Source organism: Salmo salar, chromosome ssa21 (assembly GCF_905237065.1).
Source record: "Salmo salar chromosome ssa21, Ssal_v3.1, whole genome shotgun sequence".
Classification (NCBI taxonomy): Eukaryota; Metazoa; Chordata; class Actinopteri; order Salmoniformes; family Salmonidae; genus Salmo; species Salmo salar.
Window position 1 is genome coordinate 33,051,562 of NC_059462.1, and position 12,691 is coordinate 33,064,252.

Genomic DNA, 12,691 nt, shown 5'->3' on the forward strand with positions numbered 1-12,691 from the left:
ATTCAAAAAGGAAACACTGTTGAAATAAATAGCTTCTACTCCTCAGTTTATTGAGAAGTCATTGAAAATAGATGCAGATTTTTCAAATTTGGAACGGTTACTAATGTTTACTCCCTGAATTGACCCCAGCCCTGACACACTCACACAGAGCTTTGTCCCGCTGGAGAGCGCAGCCATATACCACAGGCTGTGAATTAGCATGTAGAGCTCATTATGTAGGGCCCTCAGTATCAGTAGTGCCACAGTGCATCCCACCTTTTCTCAGACCACAGAGCATGCTCCCTTCTAATGTTATCCTTATTTCATGCCTGTCCTATTGAGGTTACTCTGTCTAGATTCCTACAGTTCTGCTCTCCCAGTATATCCCAATGAAGACATGAGAGAGTGAATGGATCCTGGGGGAAGGGGCTATGGAGATGAATTCAGAGATTCCTCCAACCGAGAGCTATAAGATAGGAGCCACTCTACAGTTATAATGACTGGGTGAGTTTAGCACGGTATGCACATGTTGACTAGTGGGCTGGATGTTTGTATTCACAAAAACACAATAAATCAGGGAATGTGTAAAATGTCACTCATGCAGCGCAGGGTGCTCAGCTCCCTTTTATTGGGCTCTCGGAAACACCAGCTGCTTAATAAATTAATCAACAAATCATTACATTAAATGCATGTCAGTGCACAATCCATGAATTAATTAATTGCATCTCTGATAAATGTTTCATTAAATCATATTTTTCTCTCTCTTTTTTATTTGTATACATCTACCCTGTACTGAATGATTGATTGTAAGACAATGACTGGCACTTCTGGCCTGCTTTTGAGCCCAGCTCTACACTGATGCAGTATAATGTCTCCAGTGTGCTACAGGGACACAGGTGCTTGTATATTCATCACTTAAATCATCTCCTGTCCTCACCACACTGTTGGTTTGTATGTATTTATTCATGGGAAATGCATCAAGAAATCAGTAAGTATGAAAAATGACACGCGCAACTGGGACATTGCGTTTTGATTTCTTACATATCGAAATGTCTGAGAATGTCTCTATATAGTTCTCTCTAGGTTGAAGATGTCTCTGACTTGAAAACACATCTGTCATTAAATTAGATGTACACATTCATAATCATTCAGTTTTATATATTACATTTCAGATAAATAGATCATGATAAAGACACATGGGTATCATTTCTTTTTACAACGACCAGACATGGAATCATAAATTGTTATACGTAGGTTTGGGCACTTCTGGGAGAAATGGTAGTAGGCTGCAGGCACTTGAAGAACAATACGCTTTTGGTCCAATTAAAGAATGAGGTCACACCCGAACTCAAGGTTTTTTGGCATTGGAGGACAGATAGGGGTTAGGGTTATCTATAGGTAGGACTGTTCTTGATCAGGTAGGAGCTGTGGTGAAGGCTGGTCTTGACCCGTTTCTCTCGTTGCCGACGGTTACAGAACCAGACCCGGACCACCTCCTTCTCCAGATGTAGCCCCTCGGCCATACGGACGATCTCCTGAGATGAGGGCTTGATCTTCTGCCCGAAACTACGCTCCAATGCCTCCTTAGCCCCCAGACTACAGGAGGAGAGGGATGCAGTGTTTAAAGAGGGAGCTGGTGTTTGATCAAACAGCTGTAGTTAGTTACCTGATGGAAAAATATGTTGTAGGTATCTGATGCAGAAGAGAAAATTGAGGGCAGTTACCTGATAGTGGTTCTTCGTTTCCTCTTACGCTCATTCATGCCCATTTTCTCATTAAACAGAGCTGTGGAAAGAACAACATTAAGGTCACATCCTTAGTCATTCATTACTTTAAGGTCATGGTTGTCCCTCTCTCCCAGGGTAAGATCATGGTTGTCCACTCACCCCCGGCCTGCTCTGTTTCGTCCAGCCACTTAGCCAGGATGGTCTTTAGCGTGCAGGCGTTCTTGAAGCTCAGCTGCAGGTTCTCAAAGCGACAGATGGTTGTCTGGCTGAACTCTGAGCCATGCACCGCAGCCAGAGCCTCTCCAACGTTAGTTTGGGTGTACCCTTTGAAACAGACACACACACACAGTCAGCCATTACATTGTGGGTGTGCATGTGTAACTGTTTTAAACAGTTCAGGACAGAAAGACACTAGCTATCTAACTCACCCAGTTTGATCCTGCGGAGTTTGAAGTCGTTGGCAAACTTCTCCAGCTCTCGTATCTGAGGTGAGTCCATGTCGGGGGGTTCGTCTGGTGGCCGGCTCCTAAGGCGGAGGTCCTTAGTGCCCCCCAGGGGCGGCTCATCAGACAGCACGGCCGGGGGCAGTGGGGGGAAACTGTGGCTCAGAGAGCACGACCCCCCACCCAGACCATGCTCTGGAAACTTATACAGACAAGGGGCCAATGAACCTAAATAGATGGAGAAACATCAACTGTGATACCAGCTACAGCCACTAGAGGGGAGTGTAGCTGTATTAAGGGTGTGCTGTGCTGTGCTGTGTGTGTGTGTGTGTGTGTGTGTGTGTGTGTGTGTGTACCTTGCAGTGTGTTTGCTCCGTTGACCATGTTGGGGTGCGGGACGCTGCAGGTCTGGAGGATTCTGGTCTGAGATATACTGGCAGACAGCATCTCCTGAGCTAGGGAGGAAACCGTTATCATCAGCAGCATCCCCACCACCACCATCATCATCATCCCCACCACCACCATCATCATCATCCCCACCATCATCATCATCCCCACCACCACCATCATCATCATCCCCACCACCACCATCATCATCATCATCCCCACCACCACCATCATCATCATCCCCACCATCACCATCATCCCCACCACCACCATCATCATCATCCCCACCACCACCATCATCATCATCCCCACCACCATCATCACTGACCTGCCATCATGCCGTAAGTGGTCTGTTGGTTGCTATAGTGACAGGGTGTGACGGGGTAGTGCAGGCCGGGGGGACCGTTGCTGAGAGCGTTGCCAAGGGTGGAGGTGGAGAGGTGCATGTGGGAACGCTTGGAGGACTGGAGGAGAGACAGACCTGACGGGACTGGAGAGAGGGTGAGGGGGAACGAGGGAGAGAGACCTTAGATCAGTTTAGACATGGCTTTTTGCTGTACTTGTGTAATTGTCCATGGGTGCACCTGCTTGTGGAAGAAACTGTATTGAGTGATAGCAATAGAATGGTGGTTGATTTACATTCGTTGTTGTAGAAGCTGTAGTGTTGAATTAGCTATAGTGTGGGTTCCTTTCCAATGACGATGGACAGAACATTGGATCTCAGTTAGCAGGTGTGTTCTTCTGGGGAAGTCATTTCTCGTAGTGAATGTGGACTGTTAATTTAGCTCTCAAACTGGACAGGCTAATAACACTCCTACTGTCCTCCATACTACAGTAATAATTCTCTACAGACAGACACAGCAGGGAGAAACTGTGCAGACAATGTTCAGATGCAGTCCAAAATCTTCATCTTCAGCTGTAAAGTAAGATGTGTGTTTGTGTGCGTGTAATAATAATAATAATAATAATAATCATTTGGGGGGTGCTATTTCATGTGTTTTTTCCATATCCCAACTCTCCCTGAGACCCCCTTCGGAGAGTCAAGTCACGGCCAGTGTCTGCCAACGCGACCCTGGAGCAGTTCGGGTTAAGTGCCTTGCTCAAGGGCACATCGACCAATTTTTCACCTCGTCGGCTCAGGGATTCAAACCAGAAACCTGTCGGTTACTGGCCCAACGCTCTAAACGCTAGGCTACCTGCTCCCAGTGTGTGTGTGTGCGCAATCGTGTGCCAGTGTGGGGGTGTTAGTTAATACATTTCTGTCAGTCTGCAGCCCGGATAGCAGTGGGGGTCACACAAACACCCCACCTACGCTCTCTACACACACACACACAACTCTATCCACATCTGTGGAATCTCTCCAAGGCCAAGAGCTGGAGATGTTCTATCTACAAACATCTAAGAGAGATGTTCAGGGTTCAGCTATAACAGCTCTGCTAATATCCACCCACACACACAGAGCAAAAAGGCAGCCTTCAACACAGTTACACCACAGAGAGCAGGACCCAGCACAACTGTTAGAAGACTGGAAATGATTCACAGGTATAGAAAGAATGTGTTATCAGAGGTCAGGGATCAGAGGTTAGGGGTCGGGGTGAGAGGTTACCTGCGGACACCATGTTGTGTGTGTGTGTGGAGGCGGAGGAGGGCAGGCAGTCGGCAGCGGAGGCATGGTGCATGAGGAGGGGCAGAGAGTCTCCTGCCAGGGTGGTAAAGGAGTCCGCGCTGAACGCCTGGCACGACATCACAATGATCTCACGACCTCCTTCTCACCTGGACAGGATCAGGAAGATTGACCTTCTCTGCACTTAGCTGTTCTCAGGTAGACACTCAGGTGCTGACTTCTTGTGGTTTCTTCCCTGGACAGGTAAAAGCTGCTGTGCTTGGCTGGTCCCCTCTCCTTCTGCTTCCCATGTGTCTGTCACCTGGCCAGTATCTGCTCTGTGTTCCTCCCTGGCCTCCCTGTGAGCCCACCTGAGTGAAACCCGCAAGTCTACTGCAGGTATTTATACCCCACCCTTCTCTGCCCCCCCACCACCGCCACCTCATCCATGTTAATACCCCCCACCCAACCCCCCATAGCTGTGGTTGTATCTGACCCTCTGCCTCCAGCCCTCCAGCCAGTGCCGGGAAAAGCCTGGATTAGTAGCAGAGAGAATTGGGTAACTTAATCTTCTCTCTAGGTGGGTCTCTTTGGGTCCCCCCCTCTCTCTCTCAATCCATTTATTTCTCTCTCTCTGGGTGTCTGTCTCTATTTCCATGCTATTTTTATGATATGGATGGATATTCTGAGCACCAGACTCTATAGGGAACAGATATTCCCATCTGATTCCATTTCAAACTCTATGTTTATGAGAAGAAACTGTGCTAGGGTAACATGTGTAAAGACAGAATAGTCATGAGTGCTGCTGGAAAAACAAGGCACACTACATACATCAATAGTATCAAACATTCACATCTATAGGTTTTAAACTTCATTTATACTTTCTTTATGAGCTTTCTAGCTATGTCCCTCCCTGCAGAACTGAATACTAGACTAAGAAAACTTCTAGCAATACATTTTAATTAATTTAAGCTTTTTTTACGCGATTGACCTGGTTTGTAGTGAAAGAAGCAGAGTGTGTGTTTGTAAGTGTGTTTGTACTCTAACCATCTGTCTGGCAGGATTAGGAGGGGAAGTGGAGAGGATGTGCCTGGTATTGTGTTTATATTATGTTAGTATTGTGTGAATTAGGTTGGTATTGTGTTAGTATTGTATGAATTAGGTTGGTATTGGGTGTGTATTGTGTTAGTATTGTATGAATCAGGTTGGTATTGTGTTAGTATTGTATGAATCAGGTTGGTATTGTGTTAGTATTGTATGAATCAGGTTGGTATTGTGTTTATATTATGTTAGTATTGTATGAATCAGGTTGGTATTGGGTGTGTATTGTGTTAGTATTGTATGAATCAGGTTGGTATTGTGTTAGTATTGTATGAATCAGGTTGGTATTGGGTGTGTATTGTGTTAGTATTGTATGAATTAGGTTGGTATTGTGTTAGTATTGTATGAATTAGGTTGGTATTGTGTTAGTATTGTATGAATCAGGTTGGTATTGTGTTAGTATTGTATGAATTAGGTTGGTATTGTGTTAGTATTGTATGAATTAGCTTGGTATTGGGTGTGTATTGTGTTAGTATTGTATGAATCAGGTTGGTATTGTGTTAGTATTGTATGAATTAGCTTGGTATTGGGTGTGTATTGTGTTAGTATTGTATGAATCAGGTTGGTATTGTGTTAGTATTGTATGAATTAGGTTGGTATTGTGTTAGTATTGTATGAATCAGGTTGGTATTGTGTTAGTATTGTATGAATTAGGTTGGTATTGGGTGTGTATTGTGTTAGTATTGTATGAATTAGGTTGGTATTGTGTTTATATTATGTTAGTATTGTATGAATCAGGTTGGTATTGTGTTAGTATTGTATGAATTAGGTTGGTATTGGGTGTGTATTGTGTTAGTATTGTATGAATCAGGTTGGTATTGTGTTAGTATTGTATGAATCAGGTTGGTATTGTGTTAGTATTGTATGAATTAGGTTGGTATTGTGTTAGTATTGTATGAATTAGGTTGGTATTGGGTGTGTATTGTGTTAGTATTGTATGAATCAGGTTGGTATTGTGTTAGTATTGTATGAATTAGGTTGGTATTGTGTTAGTATTGTATGAATCAGGTTGGTATTGTGTTAGTATTGTATGAATCAGGTTGGTATTGTGTTAGTATTGTATGAATTAGGTTGGTATTGTGTTTGTATTGTGTTAGTATTGTATGAATCAGGTTGGTATTGTGTTAGTATTGTATGAATCAGGTTGGTATTGTGTTTATATTTTAGTATTGTATGAATCAGGTTGGTATTGTGTTAGTATTGTATGAATCAGCTTGGTATTGGGTGTGTATTGTGTTAGTATTGTATGAATCAGGTTGGTATTGTGTTAGTATTGTATGAATTAGGTTGGTATTGGGTGTGTATTGTGTTAGTATTGTATGAATCAGGTTGGTATTGTGTTAGTATTGTATGAATCAGGTTGGTATTGTGTTTATATTATGTTAGTATTGTATGAATCAGGTTGGTATTGTGTTAGTATTGTATGAATCAGGTTGGTATTGTGTTAGTATTGTATGAATTAGGTTGGTATTGGGTGTGTATTGTGTTAGTATTGTATGAATCAGGTTGGTATTGTGTTAGTATTGTATGAATTAGCTTGGTATTGGGTGTGTATTGTGTTAGTATTGTATGAATCAGGTTGGTATTGTGTTAGTATTGTATGAATCAGGTTGGTATTGTGTTAGTATTGTATGAATTAGGTTGGTATTGGGTGTGTATTGTGTTAGTATTGTATGAATTAGGTTGGTATTGTGTGTATATTATGTTAGTATTGTATGAATTAGGTTGGTATTGTGTTAGTATTGTATGAATTAGCTTGGTATTGGGTGTGTATTGTGTTAGTATTGTATGAATTAGGTTGGTATTGTGTTAGTATTGTATGAATTAGCTTGGTATTGGGTGTGTATTGTGTTAGTATTGTATGAATTAGGTTGGTATTGTGTTAGTATTGTATGAATTAGGTTGGTATTGTGTTAGTATTGTATGAATTAGCTTGGTATTGGGTGTGTATTGTGTTAGTATTGTATGAATCAGGTTGGTATTGTGTTAGTATTGTATGAATTAGGTTGGTATTGGGTGTGTATTGTGTTAGTATTGTATGAATTAGGTTGGTATTGTGTTAGTATTGTATGAATTAGGTTGGTATTGTGTTAGTATTGTATGAATTAGGTTGGTATTGTGTTAGTATTGTATGAATCAGGTTGGTATTGTGTTAGTATTGTATGAATTAGGTTGGTATTGTGTTAGTATTGTGTGAATTAGGTTGGTATTGTGTTAGTATTGTATGAATTAGCTTGGTATTGGGTGTGTATTGTGTTAGTATTGTATGAATCAGGTTGGTATTGTGTTAGTATTGTATGAATTAGCTTGGTATTGGGTGTGTATTGTGTGGGTTCTATGTGTGTTAACTGTGTTCACATGAAAGACAACAGAAGTCATCATCTCTGATTAGTAGTTCATCTGGAGACGTGTGCCTGCGTGAGTTTCTCTCTGGCCCTGAGTCACTCTGCTGGAGAAAAGACTTCAGTCCCGCTGTTGTTTTTGTGATGAGTATAGTGAGAGTTAAACCAGTGAAGTCACACTGTTGTTTAAGAGACAATAAGCTGTAGTTGTAGGTGGGCAGCAGGTGAGCTGATGTCATCATCTAGCCAGAAGTCAGAGCATCATGTGGGCACGCTCCAACCTGCCTCACAACACCACAAGGAGTAAAAAGCCATGCTGATGTACCCTAATAGATCAAACTGATTTGTAAAGCTTAGAAAACAAGCAGTGAACACACACTAAAATGCCATTTTATCAGAATTGATAAATCATGGTTTATCCCTATGCCTTTGGCAAGGTGCTTAGTTGCGGTTCAAATATGTGTGTCTGTCCTCAGCAAGGTGTTTAGCTGTCTAACCATCTCCAGAGGAGCAGGTCCTTTAACCACAGTGAATAGTCTCGCTAATGTCCCCTACTGTAAAGACTAATGTCTGGACGGAATGAGCTGGATTCTTGGAGCAGAGAGAGAGAGTACTGGTACACAGGAGAGAGGAGAGGCAGGGTAAAGAGAGGGGCTAGGGAGGGTAAAGAGAGGGGTTAGGGAGGGTAAAGAGAGAGGTTAGGGAGGGTAAAGTAGAGGGGTTAGGGAGGGTAAAGAGAGGGGTTAGGGAGGGTAAAAAGTGGGGTTAGGGAGGGTAGAGAGAGGGGTTAGGGAGGGTAGAGAGAAGGGTTAGGGAGGGTAAAGAGAGGGGTTAGGGAGGGTAAAGAGAGGGGTTAGGGAGGGTAAAGAGAGGGGTTAGGAAATGTAAAGAGAGGGGTTAGGGAGGGTAGAGAGAAGGGTTAGGGAGGGTAAAGAGAGGGGTTAGGGAGGGTAGAGAGAGGGGTTAGGGAACGTAAAGAGAAGGGTTAGGGAGGGTAGAGAGAGGGGTTAGGGAGGGTAAAGAGAAGGGTTAGGGAGGGTAAAGAGAAGGGTTAGGGAGGGTAAAGAGAAGGGTTAGGGAGGGTAGAGAGAGGGGTTAGGGAGGGTAAAGAGAGGGGTTAGGGAGGGTAAAGAGAAGGGTTAGGGAGGGTAAAGAGAGGGGTTAGGGAGGGTAGAGAGAGGGGTTAGGGAGGGTAAAGAGAAGGGTTAGGGAGGGTAAAGAGAGGGGTTAGGGAGGTTAAGGAGAGGGGTTAGGGAGGGAAGAGAAAGGGGTTAGGGAGGGGAGAGAGAGAGGGGTTTGAGAGGAGAGAGAGAGAGGGGTTAGGGAGGGTAGAGAGAGGGGTTAGGGAACATAAAGAGAAGGGTTAGGGAGGGTAAAGAGAGGGGTTAGGGAGGTTAAGGAGAGGGGTTAGGGAGGGGAGAGAAAGGGGTTAGGGAGGGGAGAGAGAGAGAGGGGTTAGGGAGGGGAGAGAGAGAGAGAGAGAGAGGGAGAGAGAGAGAGATGGGTTAGGGAGGGTAGAGAGAGAGAGGGGTTTGAGAGGGGAGAGAGAGAGGGGTTAGGGAGGGTAGAGAGAGAGAGGGGTTTGAGAGGGGAGAGAGAGAGAGAGAGAGAGTGGTTAGGGAGCTGTGAAGAGGAGCCTTTCCCATGGTGGAGGAACAAAGACCCTCAACCTAATTAGTGATTGGACCATGAGCCGGCAGGGACCTGTCCCCAGCACCTGCCCTGTTCCGACCCCTCACTGAGACACACACAGACACACACACACACACACACAGCCTGATCTACCAGAGCAGTGGGAACAGGACACATACACGTCTTCTCACAGGTATCACATCATATACACACATGCCCCCGTACAGTACTGAGGCCAGGTGATCTGTGGTAGGTGTGTGTGTGTGTGTGTGTGTGTGTGTGTGTGTGTGTGTGTGTGTGTGTGTGTGTGTGTGTGTGTGTGTGTGTGTGTGTGTGTGTGTGTGGTTAAGGGTTAAGGATGTTGGTAGCTTTCATACAGTTTACAATGAAGTAACATAAAATAATTTCCTGGGGCGTTATAATGTCATCATACAGTACAGTTATATAACAGTGAAAAGCAGATGAAGCGTACGTAGTTTACATAAAAGTTGTACTTTCTTTACGCAAGCAAAACGTAATTATATTGAACTGGGACATTAATGTCACCTGAAACTGAAGTGGTTTTCCCTACGAGGCCAAACAGCAGAGTCATGTTTAACTCCTGTTTCCATTATGCAAACCTGAACTATAGCAGAGTGCCTCGCCAACTGATGAATATAGAGAGCTACCCTATGCTTCCATCGTGCAGCATCTGCCCTGAGCGCTCACTGCCTCTGAGCTCTACTACATAAACACGTAGCACCAGGGTATGAGGCTAATTTCATCAACATATTCAACAAGCTAAAGGTTAGCCTGGATATACAACTCTGCTCCATTCATCTGCTCTCATTTAGTAAATGTCACAGCCAAATGTTTTCCGGCCAAACGAGATTGCCTGTTTTTGTTTGTTTGTTTGTCCCCAACTGCACAGATTACAGGAAGTGCATTGGTGGTGATTCCTTGGTCAGTTTACATGGCATTTTACTGGTGTCATATCTGTTGGATTTGGTAAGACTTGAACAATAAGAGGAAAAAGATTGAATTTAGTGAAATATGGTAGAGTGAAGGTGAGCCACATAAAGAAAGTAACGTTTCTGGATAATTATCAATATGAAAATGTAATCTTAGCCTTTTTTTTGTATGTGCATCCTGCTACAGTTAGCGCATACTGTAGTTAAACAAACAAGAAGATCAATGCTCTATTGGTTACTGAGAACAGGAAATTCTCTATTACCACAGAAACCTTGTGAGCAAGGAGACAAATCAGTCATAGCCCGCTTTTAAAGAAAATTTCCCCTGGAGAAATGTAGAAAGTTATCAGAATATGACCTACCAGTCCATCAGGGCATATCTCTCTGGTCAATCTGGTTTATTTTATCTCTCTCTTTCTTTTTCTCTTTCCTTTGTAGCTACAGTTCCAGACCTCCCAGACACTGCACCTCATCAGTCTGAACACTCTCTCTGCTCCCTCTGAAATACAGCTCTGGTAGTATATATATATATCTGACTGGTGATATATATTTATCGGACTGGTAAATATATTTATCGGACTCAATGCTGAATGTTTAAAGATACATCTATTTTACTATCAATATACACCACGAACACACCCGAGTCCCCCCTCTCTCCCTCCATAGTCATAGCTGTCTGGGTACTATACTTTACTGATAGGCTGTCGACTACATACACAGATACAGCTAACAATGATATCATGATAATGCAAAGAATGCAGTGTAGGGTTATATATTTATACACTTTAAAATAAAAATGCACAGGGAACTATGTAATTGTTTCAGACTGATTGTTTTCAGCAATCTTTATACCGTCAAAAGAACATGAAATAACCTCAATCTATATTTTCACTGAACAATTATGGGGAACTGAAGTTGTGCCTTTCTTTTATAGTCATGGCTACGAGAGAGTGTGCGCAGAGAAGGCTAGAGAGAGAGAGAGAGAGAGAGAGAGAGAGAGAGAGAGAGAGAGAGAGAGAGAGGGGCTAGAGAGAGAGGGGCTAGAGCGAGAGAGAGGCTAGAGAGAGAGGGGCTAGAGCGAGAGAGAAGGCTAGAGAGTGAGAGGTGAGAGAGAGAGAGAGAGAGAGAGCTAGAGAAGGCTAGAGAGAGAGAGGGAGCTAGAGAAGACTGGAGAGAGAGAGAAGGCTAGAGAGAGAGAGGCTAGAGAGAGAGAGAAGGCTAGAGAGAGAGAGAAGGCTAGAGAGAGAGCGTGCAGAAAAGGCTAGAGAGAGAGAGACTAGAGAGAGAGAGAGAAGGATAGAGAGAGAGAAGGATAGAGAGTGAGAGAAGGCGAGAGAGAGCTAGAGAAGGCTAGAGAGAGAGAGAGAGGCGAGAGAGAAGACTGGAGAGAGAGATAGAAGGCTAGAGAGAGAGAGAAGGCTAGGGAGAGAGAGAAGGCTAGAGAGAGAGCTAGAGAAGGCTAGAGAAAGAGAGAAGGCTAGAGAGAGAGAGAGATAGAGAAGGCTAGAAAGAGCAAGAGAAGGCTAGAGAAAGAGAGAAGGCTAGAGAGAGAGAGAGAAGGATAGAGAAATGTCATGACGTTGGCCTGTGGGTAAGGTTTATGACCCCCCCATAAATACCTTTCTCCCTTCCCTCTCTCTCTGACTACTGAAGGACTCTTGAATAGTCTTTGTTAAACATAGAGAGTCTGGGAACATCAAACAAGTGGGGGGAAAGGAACCATATGAGCACTGAGTAATAGAACCAGTTGAAAATATGCGTTGGTACTTAATGAATATGATGTCAGTTCGGTTGTCATCTGAGACATTATGACTGATGACAGGATGACATAAACTGTATCTGGGAAAGTCTACACATTCTAGTTATCAGATTCACATGGAATTGTTGTGCAATTTAAATGTTCGAATATGAAACTATTTGTGAAAGATTCAATGTAATTTTAGCTTCCAAATGAGAGAATTGGGTTTTCATAAAGTTAGAGCTCTGCTCAATCAGTGGCCCGCCCCTGTGAAGAGACATTGGTTATAAACTATGAAACACACCCTTCTCTCCCTCCACTATATAAGCCCTTAACGAAATGTAACCTCCGGTTCCGAGTACGCGAGGCCTGCAGCCTCTGCGTTAAAAGGGCAAATAACTTTCTGTTCCGGGTACATTAGGGCGACAGTCCGATGTCAGAAGGATTCAGATAATAACTACAGAACTAAGCCAACCTCAGCGTGAGCTTTGGTTGCGAATGGTATGAACTTTGATCTCTGATTCACTACAGAAGTGATACCTCCTAGCCATTGAGTTAGCAGCGGCCACTGTAAACGTGGGCTAGGAAAGGACGGACAACGTACCCAGTCTAACACGCAACGACGATACTACAACGTATACCATTTACCACCTGAGACATTCTTCTGAGGACAGCAAGATCTCTGTTGGGCAACACGGCCAGCATCTACGACCAACCTACCGAAGTGCAGCTCAGAGTAAATATTTATTGCATTTCCCTTTTCCAAATGGGCGGTAATTTTAGAATGCA

The 12,691-nt window shown here is 43.6% G+C and overlaps 1 protein-coding gene across 2 annotated transcripts; it reads right to left on the minus strand.

Moving 5' to 3' along the window:
• Positions 1 to 566: 566 nt before the first annotated feature.
• pou1f1 (POU class 1 homeobox 1) lies at positions 567 to 10,677 on the minus strand. Of its 2 annotated transcripts, XM_014165025.2 has the most exons (8): positions 10,527 to 10,677; positions 4,143 to 4,309; positions 2,865 to 3,026; positions 2,506 to 2,604; positions 2,135 to 2,377; positions 1,866 to 2,030; positions 1,704 to 1,764; positions 567 to 1,575 (listed from the first exon to the last, which is right to left on the minus strand). In XM_014165025.2, the coding sequence occupies exons 2-8, from the start codon at positions 4,279 to 4,281 to the stop codon at positions 1,368 to 1,370; spliced, it is 1,077 nt and encodes a 358-aa protein (XP_014020500.2). In that variant the 5' UTR covers positions 4,282 to 4,309; positions 10,527 to 10,677; the 3' UTR covers positions 567 to 1,367.
• Positions 10,678 to 12,691: the final 2,014 nt, after the last annotated feature.